The sequence below is a fragment of the Echiichthys vipera genome (genome assembly GCF_963691815.1).
Source record: "Echiichthys vipera genome assembly, chromosome: 9".
Classification (NCBI taxonomy): Eukaryota; Metazoa; Chordata; class Actinopteri; order Perciformes; family Trachinidae; genus Echiichthys; species Echiichthys vipera.
Genome location: NC_139834.1, coordinates 15,810,826 through 15,827,716, shown reverse-complemented (window position 1 = coordinate 15,827,716; position 16,891 = coordinate 15,810,826). Strand labels below are relative to the sequence as shown.

General features: G+C 42.0%; 2 protein-coding genes across 2 annotated transcripts; both read left to right on the top strand.

The window, feature by feature from the left end:
* Window positions 1-977: 977 nt before the first annotated feature.
* lrrc23 (leucine rich repeat containing 23) lies at window positions 978-4,666 on the top strand (the record flags this gene model as incomplete). Its single annotated transcript, XM_083920520.1, has 8 exons — window positions 978-1,058; window positions 2,581-2,690; window positions 2,769-2,889; window positions 2,996-3,137; window positions 3,403-3,533; window positions 3,695-3,831; window positions 3,947-4,151; window positions 4,505-4,666. 8 exons carry the CDS (start codon window positions 978-980, stop codon window positions 4,664-4,666), a joined length of 1,089 nt encoding a protein of 362 aa, XP_083776646.1.
* Window positions 4,667-5,438: 772 nt separating this feature from the next.
* On the top strand, window positions 5,439-16,234 carry tktb (transketolase b). The gene is made up of 14 exons (XM_083919559.1): window positions 5,439-5,666; window positions 7,651-7,768; window positions 7,870-7,983; window positions 9,479-9,576; window positions 12,428-12,619; window positions 12,938-13,065; window positions 13,164-13,360; window positions 13,465-13,629; window positions 13,938-14,094; window positions 14,175-14,305; window positions 14,417-14,500; window positions 14,673-14,769; window positions 14,951-15,070; window positions 15,306-16,234. Exons 1-14 carry the CDS (start codon window positions 5,560-5,562, stop codon window positions 15,476-15,478), a joined length of 1,881 nt encoding a protein of 626 aa, XP_083775685.1. The 5' UTR covers window positions 5,439-5,559; the 3' UTR covers window positions 15,479-16,234.
* The last annotated feature ends 657 nt before the right edge of the window (window positions 16,235-16,891 follow it).

The following is a 16,891-nucleotide window of genomic DNA, read 5'->3' as shown; positions in this document are numbered from 1 at the left end:
GCTTATATTTCAACATTTTAACTTGAAATTTCCAAAACTGTGTTTTTGCGAAGTTGTGGTTAGAAAAGAGGAATATAATGCAACCTCTTAACCTGCAGCAATTGTATAATTGTTGCACAGCACATTTGTTGGTCCCTTAAATGTGCCTTCTCCCTCAAATGACTTCAACACGCCTGTGCTATGGCAAGCCGTTTTAACATTTCGAATCAAATCGAATCACACTTCTATCTGTAATTACATTTTTTATATCCATAATAGCATTTCTACTAGTCAAAATGTATTTCTTACTAGTCAGAATGATAATTCAAGATATCCACATGACATTCTCCCTATCTAAAATTGTCATATCCACAACATCATTATTACTAGTACAAAGGATGTCACTTTTGCTGTCCATGTGTATTGGGCTTTTAATTCTAGATATCCACTATTACATTTTAGATATCTAGAATTTTGGATATTTGTAATGTAATTCTTACTAAGAAAACTGAAGTTGTACATAAATCATGACATTTTACTAGTCAATGTCTTTTGTCAAAATTACATTATGGATATATGGAATGGTTTTTCATTTGGGATATCTGAAGCTAAAATCATAATTAACAATTGGATTGTAGCTATCTGTAATCGTTTTTTACTAGTAAGAATTACATTACAGATATCCAGAATGGTCATGCTAGATATCTAACATGTATTTGTGGATATCTAGAATTGAAGGCCCAATACACATGAATGGCCAAGGTGACGTCATTAGTAGTAGTAAGAATGCCCTTGTGTACATCTGAAATGTTATTTTTAATTAGTCTAACTGAATTACAGATGTCTAATATATATCCGGTCTAGCTATTAAATGTTGCCATACCTGTGCTCATATTGTGGCTGTTGAGTTTCCATGGCAACAACAAACGCGGTTCTTGGTCTGCTCGCTCAGACATAGAGTAAACACCAACGAGATTAACCTACACACATTGACCGGGATGTCTGAGATAGATGAAGATGCAGTCTTGTCGGATGTAGATGGAGAGGAAGAACTAGAAGGAGCCGGGGAGGACGAAAAGGTAACGTTAGCCTGCTACTTAACTTAGCTGAGAGTCGCTGCTTGAGTATCTTGTCCATTCGAGGCTAGTGTTACCATAGAGATACCGGCAGTAACTTCTGAGGGTGACCCACGCCATTAATTGTCTCATTTGTACAGACAGTTGTTCTTGCAAGTTGTATTTTCGTGCACATTTATTTTCACAGTAACTGTAGTTTTAAGCGTTGTTGGTTTAAACAGGAAGGGTAAACAACGTCCCTCAATACTCCCTTAAAAACATCAGGTATCATCCATGGATGTGTAAGAACTATAATACACTCCTATTACCTGGCAACCAGAAGGCCCCACGTGTCAGATGTCATGAAAGGGACCTTTTAACCCACAACATCAAATGATATGATGATGACTCTCTAACCATTGCTCCCAAAACACCAAATCAACTAATAAACTTAAGGTTATGGATGTTTAAGTTTACCGTTAGCGTTATTGGTAACGCTTTATTATAAGGGTACATATCATGTAGGCTAAGTAATACTTAACTAATGCATGCCTCATGATTGCATGCATATATTCATACATGATGTAACATAAATTCCCCTCAACTAATTCACAGTTACTTCATATATTAATTGATATGTGACCCATTAGCTGCATTCCAGTTACATAAAAGTTCATTTCAGTCCCATGCATTTGCTCAGCCTCTCTGAAAGCATAAAACCACCCATTCTCTTAAAAATATGGAGCCTTTTTTTCCTCAATTCTATTCCAGTCCGTCCTCCTCTTAAATTGGCAATTAGTTCCTGCACCTGAGACCTCATGATCCAACCCCTAGAATGTAAACGTGGCATCTGACATCCAGTTTGACAAAAAAAGGATTCAGCCTACATTGCATTCAATTATCATTAGGCATGTATTAGTATTGTATTGTAATTGTATGTATTAGTTAGGGCGACATGGTATGTGGTGGTCAGCACACAACAAGAGGGTTCCTGGTTTGAATCCCAGCTGGGGCCCTTCTGTGTGGAGTTTGCATGTTCTCCCCGTGTCTGCGTGGGTTTTCTCCGGGTTCTCCGGTTTCCTCCCACAGTCCAAAGACATGCATGTGTTAGGTTAATTGATGACTCTAAATTGACCGTAGGTGTGAATGGTGGTCTTTCTCTGTTTGTTTCTATGTGCCCTGCGATGGACTGGCGTCCTGTCCAGGGTGTACCCCGCCTCACGCCCGATGTCAGCTGGGATTGGCTCCAGCCCCCCGCGACCCCGACAGAGACAAGGGGTTGAAGATGAATGATGAATGATGTATTAGTTAAGAATTAATCAAGTATATTATTTATACCGGTATTATCAAGCGTTGCTGTATTATTTGTAGGTAATTCATAGGAATTTCTACATGGGAGGCCCAATTTATGGCTAAAAAGTTCCACCAATGGTTTTGAAGGTCTATCGTGGAGGGCTTTTGCCTGGTCCTGAAGTATTTAATTCTCTGAGTAAGCAGCACCAATAATTTGGACTAGCATAATCCTGTGATGTGTTCCCTCTCATAGGTACAAGTTTGCCAATTGACCCAAGAAACCATAAGTGAGGGGCTCTCATTGCTATGCCGAACAGGAAATGGACTTGGACATGCGTTTGTAAAAGTGGATCTAAAGGACAAGTAAGCAAAAATCCTTTAACTGTTACCATCTCTTTGATTTTATACTAACTTTCCCTTTGCTATCACCATATTCCTCAGAGGACTGAATGACATTGCTGCAATCAGCAGTTATACTCACCTCCGTTTCGTGGATGTATCCAACAACCACCTTGTTGATCTTTCTCCTCTGGCATCTCTGACCCAGCTGCTCTGGCTGAAGGCATGGACCTCTCTAATTCATTCATTTAGGAAAGGACACCTCTGGTGCTGTCAGTATCATTCACTCTAACTGATGGTGAATCTTGAATACAACTCTTCTTCTGTAGGTTGACAATAATGCTGTGGCATGCTTCAAAGGGCAACCTTTCGCTCAGTTGACCTACTTGCAGTGGCTGAGTATGGCAGTGAACCGGCTGACAGACCTGGACGGCCTGGTCGGGCCCGCCTTGGAGAGCCTCAATCTTACAGGTTGATCTGTTGGTTTTATTTCAGGATAAGTGGTGTTTCTGTCATAACGTGAATAACTGATGATGTATTTAGCTAAGCAATAGTTTCCTAGTGAGGTTAGTCAAATGAGGAATGGTTAACGGAAGTGATGACAAGACAGGAATAATTTATTTGATCTCATTCAGTCTAGATAAAATAAAAAAAAACTCTTATCCATCACGCATCTGGTGCTTAATATATATGTTTGGAAACTCCTTGACATGACATTTTTTAACCTCTCTGGCAGGTAATGGTATTCAGAGAGTGAATGGTCTTCAGAGTGGCTGTTTTGCCAACTTGGTAACTCTAGAGCTGAGGGGAAACAACTTGGAGACAACTGGTGGCATCAACCTTCCCAGCCTGCGACAGTTATATCTGGTAATACAACATTAAACACACAAAAGCATCTAAACATTTTCTAGTAGAAACCCAGAATACAAGTATGAATTGAGAAAATGAGCATAATGTAGGGCCTTTAATACCCATGTAATGAGCCAGACAACAGACTATAACTATAACTATTCTTGCCCTCTGTTCAGGCCCAAAATGTTATCAAGCATCTGGAGGGTTTAGAGAGGTTAGAGCGCCTCACCACCCTTCACCTTCGGGAAAACCTTCTAGAAACACTAGATGGCCTCAGCCCCAACATGAAGTGTCTCCAGTACCTCAATGTCAGGTACACAGTTGTATCACAACAGGACAGATCAGAGCCTGTCACCGATTCAGTAAAACACCAAATAAAATTATATGTCCCACATTGTTTTCCTCATATACCTGTCTCTCCCCCTTAGAGGCAATGCAATATTAGATGAGAACGGCCTGCAATGCCTTGGGCTGGTGTCAAAAACTCTGCGAGCTTTGGTTCTTTCTGAGAATCCTCTGGTGGAAACGGTGGACTACCGGCTGAGTGTACTGATTATTCTGCCACAGCTGGAGCGACTTGACAAAGATCCTGTCTCCCCCGAGGAGAGGACAGAGGTCTTGGAGAGGATCAAGGTAAAGCTAAGGAACATCACATTCCTCTTTGTGGCATGGTCAGACATTTTCTGCTTCTTCACTGGTTGTTCTAATGACATTAATGTCATTTCAGGAACTTAAAGAAGAGGAAATATCTCAGCCATAAGATTTGTAATAATGGCCTAAATGAGGACGTGTTTTACTTCCTTGAAAACACAGATATGGTGTGTATGTTCTATCTTGGGTGTCTTGATGCATGTTTTATCTATACATTTGTACATTACGATTGCTTGTGTCATGTTCTTACAGTATTACAATCTAGTTTTTAAACAATAAAATGTTGATGTCTATTTCTAATGCATCCATTTATATGTACAATTGCTTATAATTAGCTGGAGCCACATAGCAAAGTCTCAATGACCTATAAACAAGAAATGAGGGAGTATTTGAACTTTGTGGTGCTGGCCAAACTATCCTGTGTTCCCCTGAGTAAGGATGAGAGGGCAAAATCCGCCACCACTCCCCTGTTGGCAGCCATCCAGCTGCAGTTTTAAAGGGACAGTGCCTTGCAATGGATATGCATGGAAAATCACCAAATGTGCACCTCCCCCTGTACATACTGTTTGTACAGTCTATCAGACAATACAGTTGTTTCTGATTAATAGTAGTACTCTTAAGTTATCAATAATATTTCCGAACCTCATTATCATTCTGTTGTCACAACCAGGAAGTCACCTCAATGGAAAGAATGCACTTTTTTATTCCAAGTTTTCAGAGTGGTTGGTGCAATTTCTGTCGTTCGTTATTCCCTGATAATTTCATAACAAAGCCATATCATGTTAACTGCCTAACGTTACCGTTCCCCACATTGTTGATGGTTTGGAACAGGAAGTAAAGCTTAGCACAAACATAATCCAGTTTAAGAAGAGGTACAAAAACACTTTTTTAAAAGGATATTGTGATAAGGGTAGGTGATTTTGAGTGAGATATGTTATACTAATTGTATTGAGATAGATGATTATAGGGAGATGGGTAGTGTATAAGCAAGAGATACTGTATATGAGGGATTTCCATTGGCAATGTAAATATTTGATAAAAGTTTGTTCGAAATAAAGAAGAAAATGAAAGTGTGTCGGGGCTTTTAAAGAGCTAAACTTTTTTGTGTGAAAGCAGAGACTGTATAAAGAATTCGTTCCATGTATGAAAGCAGCATGTCCAGCAGCAGCTATAGCGCCACAACTGTTCCTCCAATGATTGGATGAGGTGGGCGTGGCTGTTGGAGGAGACATAAGCGCCCTCCTCCCGTCTTCCTCCTCCTCGGTTGTACTTTGCATCAGGACAGCTAGCAGCGGCGTGGCGCAGCTTTGAACCTACGACCCTAGGGAAGCAGCTGTGACAGAAATAACCCATTACTTTTCAAGCAGACACAAGACATAATCCAGAAATCATGACTAGCTACCACAAACCCGATGAAAAGACTCTGCAGGGGCTGAAAGACGTCGCTAACAAGCTCAGGATCAACTCCATCAAGGCGACATGCGCCTCTAACTCTGGGTAAGTCACTCAAAGTTATGTTGGCTTCAATTGATAAAAACTCACAATGAATAAATATTACGCAATATGTTGCAATATTACTGTTACTGTTAACTGGCGCACATTTTACCTGCGGGGCCTGGTTGCACGTGCTGCAGATTATCTTCACGCGGTGGAAGGAATAACCACAGACAGCTAGCAAGTAATTATGCAGAGTGTTTCAGAAACGTTTTAAGCTACTTTGTGAGCTAAATGAGTTAAGTCCAGCTACGCTGAGATTAGCATAAGATAACTAGTGCAATGAATGAAAATGGCACAGTCGGTGTCGTTAGCTAGGTTGGCACATTTTGTACAGACAGTTAACGTAGAACTCTAACGTTAGCAGAGAAAGCATGCTCTATGATAACCCCGTTAAACTTTGCCATTAGCGCCGACATGCTTCTACTTGCTAACAAGAAACCACATGACCATGTGAAAGGGTGAATCTCGTGGTCAGCTGTAATTTAAAGTTGCAGCTGCGTGCTAAAGTGTCAGATAAAATACAAATCCATACCAGCAACAACTGCTTTCATGAAATGTGGGCCAAATACGGTAACCACAGAGGTGACTTGTCAAAAGGACACCTGTAGTATTGCTTCATACTAAACGCCGGAATTCCTGGAAGCCTTTTGTTAACCCGAAGTCTTCCTCTTCTACACACACTGTCACTTCCAAGCAGCAATAGTTTCCCTGTTGCCATGGGTGTAACTTTATAGCTTCTGTCATGTAGATTATTATTCTACCTGCCCTTTGTCCTCCTAGTGTTCTCTCTATACACCCACAATTTAAAACTACAGTCAACTTCAGAAGGCATGTTTTGGATACTAAAATATCTATCAAGTTTAATTTTTTAAATTAAATACATATGCAATAATTATAATATATTTGATAGGAATGTATGATAGACTGTATTTTGTAAGATATGTAAGATACTGTGAGATATTTTAAAGTACAGTTTAAAAATATTTGGTTGAGTTTGGAATTATTGTTTCCAGTCATTTGACTCGTCACAGAAAATAAAGATGGTTCATATTTGCTAACATTTTTGTCCTCAGATTCCAGTACACTGTTTAATTTTATTTGCATTGCATCCCCTAAGAAATGCAACATTGTGTCACACACACACACTCACACGCGCACACATGCACACACGCACACACGCACACCTACATACATACATACATATATATGTGTACTTGCGCAACTGCAGCCTTCGAAAAGAAAGTGTTTGTTGGTTAACCTGTTTTTGTCACTTCCTTGTGTCAACGGGCAAGGAGATGGATGAATTATATCCTGAATGTCTTTACTGTGAGGCATCTGATGCTCTGATAACTGTTGTCTCCCTTAACAAAGGATGCTTTTGTGTTTTGGCACCCAACACTCGGCATCTGTTGTTCCTCATTATCTTACTGATACGGAACATTACCTTTGAGTATCCTATTGCTTGTTATGGCTTTTATGAATTTACTTTAGTTTTTCTCAGCAGATTATCGTTCAACAAAAGGACATGGGGTAAACAGAGCACTGCGTTTTTCATTAAGTGACCATGATGTATGCTTAAGATAAGTCTGTTTCAGCATGGTTGAAATGATGCCATTTGTGATTTAACCCACATAGGGAAGCAGAGTTGCTGTTGAGTAACATGGGATTTCTAAACATGTATATTACAATACTTGGACCACCGCAACTAACAGTTTCACAAGTCGACGTATCTTCTTTTTTTTTTTTTGTTTTTTGTGCTGTGGAATGTGGAAACATAACTGATGTGATCATGTTACAGATTAACAATCTATTTACAGTGATATTCCTAATCCCCAAAATAGGAGACTCTCTCTGACATTAGTGCTTGTGAGGATTCCTGAATGTAGCACATGCATGCATGTGCATGGTGTGTGGACTCTGTCTTGTTTGAATAATGGTGTTTTTCCTGTAAACTGTTAAGACTTGCCATTTTTTCTTTCCCCAGGCACCCCACATCATGCTGTAGTGCAGCAGAGCTCATGTCTGTGCTCTTCTTCAACACCATGCGCTATAAAGCAGATGACCCCCGTAACCAGTGTAACGACCGCTTTGTGCTCTCTAAGGTTGGCATACATTTCTTTGTATATGAGAGCTTGATGTTGTTAGTAGATTGGTGCTCTTGAGATTTGGTATCACCATTGTGCACCCCCCACCCCATCTCTAGGGTCATGCTGCACCTGTCCTGTATGCTGCCTGGGCAGAGGCGGGTTATGTGAAGGAATCTGATCTGCTCAACCTGCGCAAGATTGACTGTGAGCTAGAGGGGCATCCCACTCCAGTAAGTTGAGCAGGACTGTACAGTGCGACATATATGGGCATATTTAGCCACAAAGAATTCTTGTTAGGAATAGGACTAGCCTTCCTGGTAGTTGTAGTCATTGATTAATGTTACAATATGTCTTGTATATTGAACGCAATTTCCCACAATTTCTCAGTCGCAGTTTTTAACTTGCACTCGGTCCCATGCGGCTGGGTTAGCACCGGTTGGCACACAGTGGCTAACGTTACTCCCACGAGTCAACATGAATACATTTTTCCAACCTGACCGTAATAAGGACCGACCAAAAACGCGCCAACAATACAAGTGAAAGCAAAAACGTACAGCTACAAGACCGAGAGGGAGCAGCAGGAGTTCGCTTGGCTCACGGTCGATACCACAAATCAAGTAATGTATTGCTCCTATTGTCAGACAGCACCGCTTAAAATAAGAAAGGTTAATCCCTATGGTCTGGCAACCACACATTAAAGAGACAACGTGCAAAAACACAACATATCTCACTGTCACATCCTGGCTCAAGATGCCTATCTCGCTCAGCAAAACCCTGAGGGGCCTGGTACCATTGGCCAATCCATCGCCACCAGTGTCGCCCGGGCAGACAAAGCGGCCCTTGAAGAAGTAATTTAAACATATTATAAGCAGCTATACTCTCTGTTAAATTACATATTTTTGGTATTTTTTCTTGCCGGTGCTGCCTCCATCTGCTGGCTAATGCTGTTAAACCAGGAGAAATGCACGTTAATTGATGTCAGCTAAAGGCACGTTTACATTATAGGTTTATTGTTGACCAAGTAACATTAATGTAACTGCGTTATTTGCTTTACCAATTACACTGAGTTTGAGAGGCTAGATGATTTTTTATTTAACAGGAAGAGCTTGTTGACGTTAAAAAATTCTCCTTTTTTTTTCATAGTACAATGGCACAGACAGGCACGACTAACGTTTCTGACAAACATAATGAGCAGCCAATACAAAATACATGACTATAATACAATAGAAATATATCCAATAAGGAAAACGGCAAATGTATATCAAATACATACACGCATACATTTCACATGTATTTTAAGAGTCCACTGAGAGCAGGACCTGAAGTTTCAGGTCTGTCTGTAATTAGTTCCAGGTAAAGGGAGCAGCAGTTTTTTCTATATCTGAAAACATTTCAAATTATTATTCTATATTTTAATTATAAAAAAATATAGTATTAATATACAAGTAATATATTGCTGATGTTACTGTTTTAAGTGATAAGCTGCATTAATTGTCCTCTGTAGAAGTGACAGGCATTTTTAGAGTGTGCATACAACTCTCTGGTCCTCTGCTAAAAAACTGTCAGCCTCTGTAGCACCAGTGCTATGTGCTGAAAAAGTCAACGTACAGCCCTGAAGTTGAGAATCTGGAGTTATTTTCTGGTCATGTTTCCTCAGAAAACAGAATATAACACAAGTCACTTTCTACATCTAGTCCAACTTCTCTTTTTCCTCTCTTTCACCAGAAACTGGCTTTTGTTGATGTGGCTACAGGCTCTCTCGGACAAGGTCTCGGGGCTGCCTGTGGGATGGCCTACACTGGCAAACACTTTGACAAATCCGAGTATGTATACAAAAATATGGGTTCATTAAGCGTGTGAAAGACTTGAATTAATCTTGTTGATCTGAAATATCTTTGCACAGACTACAGCATTAGTCTGAGGATCATCTTCCGCTAGACTGTTCTGTAGAGGTGAAATGTCAAACAATGCTCTTGTTTTAAAAAAAAAACCAACCCAATTGTTTAAACAATGTTGAGTCAACAAGAGTTGTTTGACAAAGAGCCTTGCTTAACGGACAGGTAACTGCTATCCTTTAAAGTGGTGAATGACTCACCGTCATCTGTTTAATGGCTAAACCTGTAGTAGTGCAATTGTGTTAAATCAGTCCCTAAGGCATAAAGGTGTTTGCTCTGCTACAACTGAGTATTACTTAAAGTATCAAAAATAATACTCAAGGATTTTGTCACTTTTTGAGGCTAGCAACATCTTCATACAGTATCCCTAAACTTGTCATCAGGCGTGCTTCACCCAGAACAGGATGCAAAATGACATCAACAATATCAGCAACAATATTCATAGACAATTATACCATTTGTGATTTTAAAGACAATGATTGCACAGTTCTAAGGTAGTTTTTACCTGTCAAGCCTTTCTTTCTTTTTTTCACAATTTATTTAAAAGATTATCAGATTTCAGACCGAAAGAACAAGGTCGCCGGTACCAGCGGCCGTAATGGGTTTTCTCAGGAGGGTGGCTGGAGTCTCCCTTAGAGATGGGGTGAGAAGTTTCGCCATCCGTGAGGAACTCGGAGTAGAGCCGCTGCTCCTTAGCGTTGAAAGGAGCCAGTTGAGGTGGTTCGGGCATCTAGTAAGGATGCCCCCTGGGCGCCTCCCTAGGGAGGTGTTCCAGGCACGTCCAGCTGGAAGGAGGCCTCAGGGAAGACCCAGGTCCAGGTGGAGAGATTATATCTCCACACTGGCCTGGGAACGCCTCGGGATCCCCCACTGAGAGCTGGTTAATGTGGCCCGGGAAAGGGAAGTTTGGGGTCCCCTGCTAGAGCTGCTGCCCCTGTGACCCAACCCCGGATAAGCAGTTGAAGATGAATGAGTGATTATCAGATTTCTCAACAATATAAGGGGTTAAGTTCACTTAATGAGTCCTGATTATTTCATGGGTGCAAACAATATAATGTCTGGGCAACAGGGTGCAATTGTTAATTTTGAACTGCAATATAATTGGAAAGATATTGTGAATTGGTGCTTCCTAAAGAGTTTCTGTTGGTTATAAGAGCAAAGTCACACTTGGCCAAGATGCTCCTGTGCTTTACAAAAGCATACCTCTCTCAACCTGGTCGCGGCCGGCAAGCGTGCCGTGCCTAGACTTTAGCCGTGAAGCATGCTTAGGCACAGTACGGATGGACAGTGCGAGTGCGCCCTAAGAGCCAGTTCAGTGCAAGAACCAGTGATGGGACTTGTGTCTCATGATTGGTATCCAATCTAATGTTCTTCACTTAAAATCTAATTTATTTATTTTTCTCAGATAAACTTATTGGGCAGAACTTATGCAGCGGTGTGGGCTGACCTTTTCACTTTCCCCCGAATAGTCCACCTCTTGACTGACTTTTATAAATCATGTAGTAACCATCAGGGCTTTAAATGGACTCTTTTGATCATCAGCCAACATGGCTACTAGCTTTTTAAAGTTACCAGGCTATCAGATTATCCACTAGCCAATTTTTTTCCTGGGAAAATAAACCAACTTGAAGGTCGCTGAACACGTTCAAGTATCCATGTTTCTTTTATTTTTTATCTTTTTTGCGTTGATGGCAGGTACATTAACCTGTTCTTCCCTGAAGCCCCTGCCGGCGGGGGCTATCAGGCAGTATAACAACATCCCCCTCTGCAGCAACATGTAGCTTGCATACAGACACACATGCTGCATAACTACAGAAAGCTAAGAATCTCTTCTACACGCTCATATAAACCATTCGTATGACCAACAAACACAGTTACAACACCGAGCAAGCAAGCAAGCAAGCAAGCAAGAAATCAAACAATGCAAGGCGAAAACACAGAAATACGAGCAACACAGACAAATAAAGCTGGCGCAGTGACTGCTCTGATGTCAGCAAGATTTCACTGCATCTACTCGATAGCAGAGTCTCCACACGTTCCAAAAATACTATTTTTTATCCCTCTACGACCAAGTTTCACTGATCCAGCAGCCAAATATGACAGAAAACAAACAAACACATTTGAAAAACCACACCAGAAATGCTGTCTTACAATTCCAACGAGGTGTCATGCTTCAAGATTGACCAATGGGACGGAAGATATTGTCGCGCGTAAGGACAAAGGGGCTCTGTCGCGCTAAAAGATTATGACGCACAGTAACACTTTCTTAACTAAAACCTCTTTAATTTTTTCTCTGCGATATATTAGCAGCATCAAACTTCTCACAGGCGATGTCCAGATGTTGCTCCATGGCTTTATTGAGTTTTTTTCGCTACTGTGGCATTATTTTCAAAGGGATATTTATATAAAATGACGTTTCTTTTTAGGCGAGGGAAGAAATTCTTCCATTTATGCTGTGTTCCATCTGCATTTACTCTGACACAGCTGCATTAATAGTGCTGCTTACACTTCTGATGAATCTCACAAGTGTAACCTTTATTTTAATACCAAGATAATGCACATTAAGCTTGTAATTACAGAGATATACCCTATTTATTCTGAGCATGTCATTTTCGAGCAGGAACCTCAAAAGGGACTCAGGGAAGAACAGGTTAAAATGATCATGCATTTGACAGTTGTCAATTTGAAGCCCTGGTAACCCTTGTGTGGTTCATTGTTTAGAGAACACTAATATTCTTTTTTTTTTTTTTTTTTCTCCTATTGCTACATTGTGTTGTAGTTACCGTGTGTACTGCATGATGGGTGATGGAGAGTGCTCAGAGGGCTCAGTGTGGGAGGCCATGGCCTTTGCCTCATACTACCAGCTGGACAACTTGGTGGCCATCATGGATGTCAATCGGCTCGGTCAGAGTGAGGCTGCACCCCTGAAGCACGACATGGAGACCTACCGCAAGCGCTGTGAAGCCTTTGGGTCAGTACCAAACTGACTTTCCATTCCTCTGCTTCTAGTTTCCTGGGAGAACCTTTGACATTGGCCTCTATTGTCCTATATGGATGGTCTAAATATAGTAAGGTCTTTTTCGTCAGTTCAAAAGCATACACTATGGGTCTTAATGTCTTTATATCACTGCAACTTTCACCTCTCACCCATTAGGTTTTTACCTGCTTGCTGGATGTTCTCTGCTCTCCTTTAACCTTTCTTTTCTATCTCTAATCCACTTTTTCCAGTTAATAAGTTAATATTTATTGTAATGTGGCATGCTGTTAATGCCGAGCCATGTTTGTGTAGGTGGAACACGTACGTTGTGGATGGACATGATGTGGAAGAGCTGTGCAAAGCTTTCTGGCAGGCTCAGCAGGTCAAGGGCAAACCCACTTGCATTGTAGCCAAGACATTGAAGGGCAAAGGACTCAAAGGTAAGAGTGCCTTTTCGTATGTTGAATATTTTACTAATGAAACCATTTTATTCTATTCTCTGAATTTGATTTGAGACTCGGTCCTCCCTTGGCTATAGATATTGAGGATCTTGATAACTGGCACGGAAAGCCCATCCCTAAGGACAAGGTGGATGGCCTCCTGAAAGACCTGCAGGCTCAGATCCAGGTCCCCAACAAGACCTTGTGCCCTGAGCTGCCCAAAGAGGATACAGCACCTGCAGACCTGAGCCAAATCTCCATGCCTTCCCCCCCAGAATACAAAAAGGGAGACAAGGTACTTCTTTCTTTTTTTTTTTTAAACCTTCATGAAGAATATTGTTTTGTTGTATTGTATTGTTAATCTCCTTGCTAACACCAATTTTCTTACTGCCCTCTCAGATGGCGACAAGGCGTGCGTACGGCCTGGCACTGGCCAAACTGGGCAAGGCAAGCCAGAGAGTGGTGGCGCTCGATGGAGACACCAAAAACTCCACCTTCTCAGATACCTTCAGGAAAGCCTTCCCTGACCGCTACATTGAGTGCTTCATCGCTGAACAGAACATGGTACACAATATTTTAGTCTTCACTGGTGATTTTTAAATGCCATTGCCTCATTTGCAGGTGCCAAATTACACAAGTCAGACATGACTAAGTCCAACTTATGAAAGGGAGATAAACTTGGCTCACATTTTACTGTTCACTACCATAATCTTCTCTGCTTTGGTTTAATCTGTTACTATTCATTCTCTAGTGTGATAATCCCAGCCTCTTACTACTGCTTGTCACTTGTGACCTTTGTGCCTCAATGCCTAATCGCATCTGCTGTCATTAAGACTAACCCTTATTACTGATGTCTTTAATTGCGACTGCAGGTAGGAGTCGCCATTGGCTGTGCCACCCGTGACCGCACAGTTGCATTTGCCAGCACGTTCGCCGCCTTCTTCTCTAGAGCCTATGACCAAATCCGTATGGGAGCCATCTCCCAGTCAAATGTCAACCTGGTAGGGTCCCACTGCGGTGTCTCCATCGGTAAGCTTTCTGCTGAAGCCACACTAGTTTTCATATAGGGCAGAGTGAGTGTCCCTTGACTGACCTTCTTCTGCCTTCAGGTGAGGATGGTCCTTCCCAGATGGCCCTAGAGGACTTGGCCATGTTCCGTGCTATCCCAACATGCACTGTTTTTTACCCCAGTGATGCAGTGTCCACAGAGAGAGCTGTTGAGCTGTCAGCCAACACAAAGGTTGGTAGATTGCCTTGTGGTAGATTGCCTTGTGGTTTGTCTATGAAGTGGTCTTCACAATGATAAGGGAGTAACATTCTTGTTTTGTAACCAATCACTCTACATTCTCAGGGTATCTGTTTCATCCGTACCAGTAGACCAGACACTGCAGTCCTCTACTCTCCAGAGGAGAAGTTTGAAGTGGGCATAGCCAAGGTAATGATCAATACACTGATTTTACACACACTTAGACTTCTCTTTATTGATCCCTTTGGGATGACTCCTGTAAGGAAATTGAATAAAGTGCACCAAGTAGCTAATAGCAACAAAAAAATTGATGTTATAGACAGAAAAATTAATGTATGTGAATAAATGCCTACAAAACCAGGTGGTGCGCCAGTCTGACACCGATTGTGTCACTGTGGTTGGAGCCGGTGTTACTCTGCATGAGGCCCTTGCTGCTGCTGATATGCTGGCCAGTGAAGGTAAGCGCACATTGCCCTCTAGTGGATATATGTAGGTACTGCTGCCTACATTGCTGCTGCCTACAGATTACCAACATCCAAAACTCTTGTGTAAATCATGGGATGGTCGTCATGATCTCCTCAGTTAGCTATTACAGGCTAAACATTTTCAAGGTGATGATATCCTAATGAATTCCTATAGGAAAGAACATCCGTGTGATTGACCCATTCACCATCAAGCCCCTGGATGCCTCTACCATTCTGTCCAATGCCAGAGCCACAGGGGGACAGATCATCACTGTGGAGGACCACTACAAGGAGGGTGGGTTCTGTTTTGTGCTCAGGTGTCCTATTGCAGGGTTCCCCAGTGATGTTCAAAAGATGATTTCAGATGTCGATTTTTGTCAAAGAATGCACCATAAGTAGTGAGAATTAAGGAAGTGATTCTTAGTGGTGCTGTTTTGTGCGGAGAAGTTTCTTGCTCTACCAGGGTCTGTTTACAAGGCATCATGTCATCCCTTGGTGATTTGAGCTGATGGTCTTTCTCCTCTGTCTAGGTGGTCTTGGTGAAGCAGTGCTGTCAGCAGTGGGCAAGGAGCCCGGCATCATTGTGACCCGGCTGGCAGTGACCGGCGTTCCCCGCAGTGGAAAGCCCCAAGAGTTGCTCGACATCTTTGGCATCAGTGCCAAGCACATTGCCAACGCTGTGCGCCAGACCTTTGCAAACTAAGAAATTGCACCTTATGCTCTGCTTGCCGCTCTATTTCATCACAGCCAACTTGCAGCTACCAGGCATGATCACATGAAGACCTGTCAACTTCTGTGCTCAAGTGCCACCTTGTGGATTTGACTCACGTGCAGAGTGCTAACCCTTTATTGTTATTACTACCACAGAGAAGGATGGGAATAGGAGTGTTGTCAAAGCCTGTAGTGTTAATATTACTCCCCCGTATGCACCGTATACTACCCTCTTCTCCCGATGGGTTTCTGCAGCAACATTCCTTTCTTGTATCCTTGTTTTCAATAAAGTCAAGTAAGTAGCTCAGACACAAGCATCACTGAATACTGTGGACAAATTGTCATTCCATCAGCTGTCCTGGGTCTGGTCCATTGTGGACAGTCAGACCACAACTTCTGCTCTACATTCCAACCATCATTTTTTTTCACATTCCTTACAACCATGCCTCATGTCTTCTCACTTGGCACATGCCTCTTTGTCCAAGAAGCACTGTTACTGTTTGTCATAAATGTAATGTCCAAGATCAGTTCTGTAATTGTGTTCAGTCACAACTTTTGACGCTTAGCTGTGGTGAACTGTTTCTTCAGACACTGTATGAAAGGTTAACCAAGTTTAGTTTTAAACTGTTTGAGCATTCCTCTAAAGATTCCTGGCCACATGGGCATCACACAATGTTACTGACGTTCAAGGTCACTGGTGTCATCCTGTTATACCTGTGTTGTGCTGAATTAAAAAGATTAAACCCTGTGCCATTGTCTTGAGTTTTTTTGTTTTTCACCATCTTTCTTTGGGTGGCGCAGCACTGTGGTGTGGTGGCTAGCACTGTCGCCTCAGGGTTTGTGGTTCGAATCCCAGCTGGGGCCCTTCTGTGTGGAGTTTAAGTGTTCTCAGTATCTGAATGGGTTTTCTCCGGCCTCCTCCCACTGTCCAAAGACATGCACATGTTAGGTTAATTGATGACTCTAACATTGTCCGTAGGTGTGAATGTGAGTGGTTGTCTCTATGTGCCCTGTGATAGACTGGCGTCCTGTCCAGGGTGTAACTGCCTCATGCCTGATGTCAGCTGGGCTCGGCTCCAGCACCCCCGCGACCCCGATGGGGACAAGCAGTTGAAGATCGATGGGTGGCTCTGTCAGTGGGTCTAATTTTGCACAGATATTGTTCCCAAAGGATGAAGCCTAATTATTTTGGTGATTCCCTGACTTTTGATCCAGCACTCCCAGAAGGTTGTATCTTTAAGTTTCTCCAGTGGACGGTCAAGATCTACTAGAACGATTGCCACCAAATTTGGCAGTTCATGGTTGACTGACAATGTATTCTATTGACATTTTAGGCAAGGCAAGGCAGCTTTATTTGTATAGCACTTTTCATACACAAGGCAGACTCATAGTGCTTCACAGCACA

Coding starts and splice junctions, on each gene's coding strand:
- tktb (XM_083919559.1), top strand. CDS start 5,560: ATGACTAGCTACCACAAACCCGATGAAAAGACTCTGCAGGGGCTGAAA. Junction 5,667..7,650: donor ACATGCGCCTCTAACTCTGG/GTAAGTCACTCA, acceptor TTCTTTCCCCAG/GCACCCCACATCATGCTGTA. Junction 14,095..14,174: donor CCACTGCGGTGTCTCCATCG/GTAAGCTTTCTG, acceptor TTCTGCCTTCAG/GTGAGGATGGTCCTTCCCAG.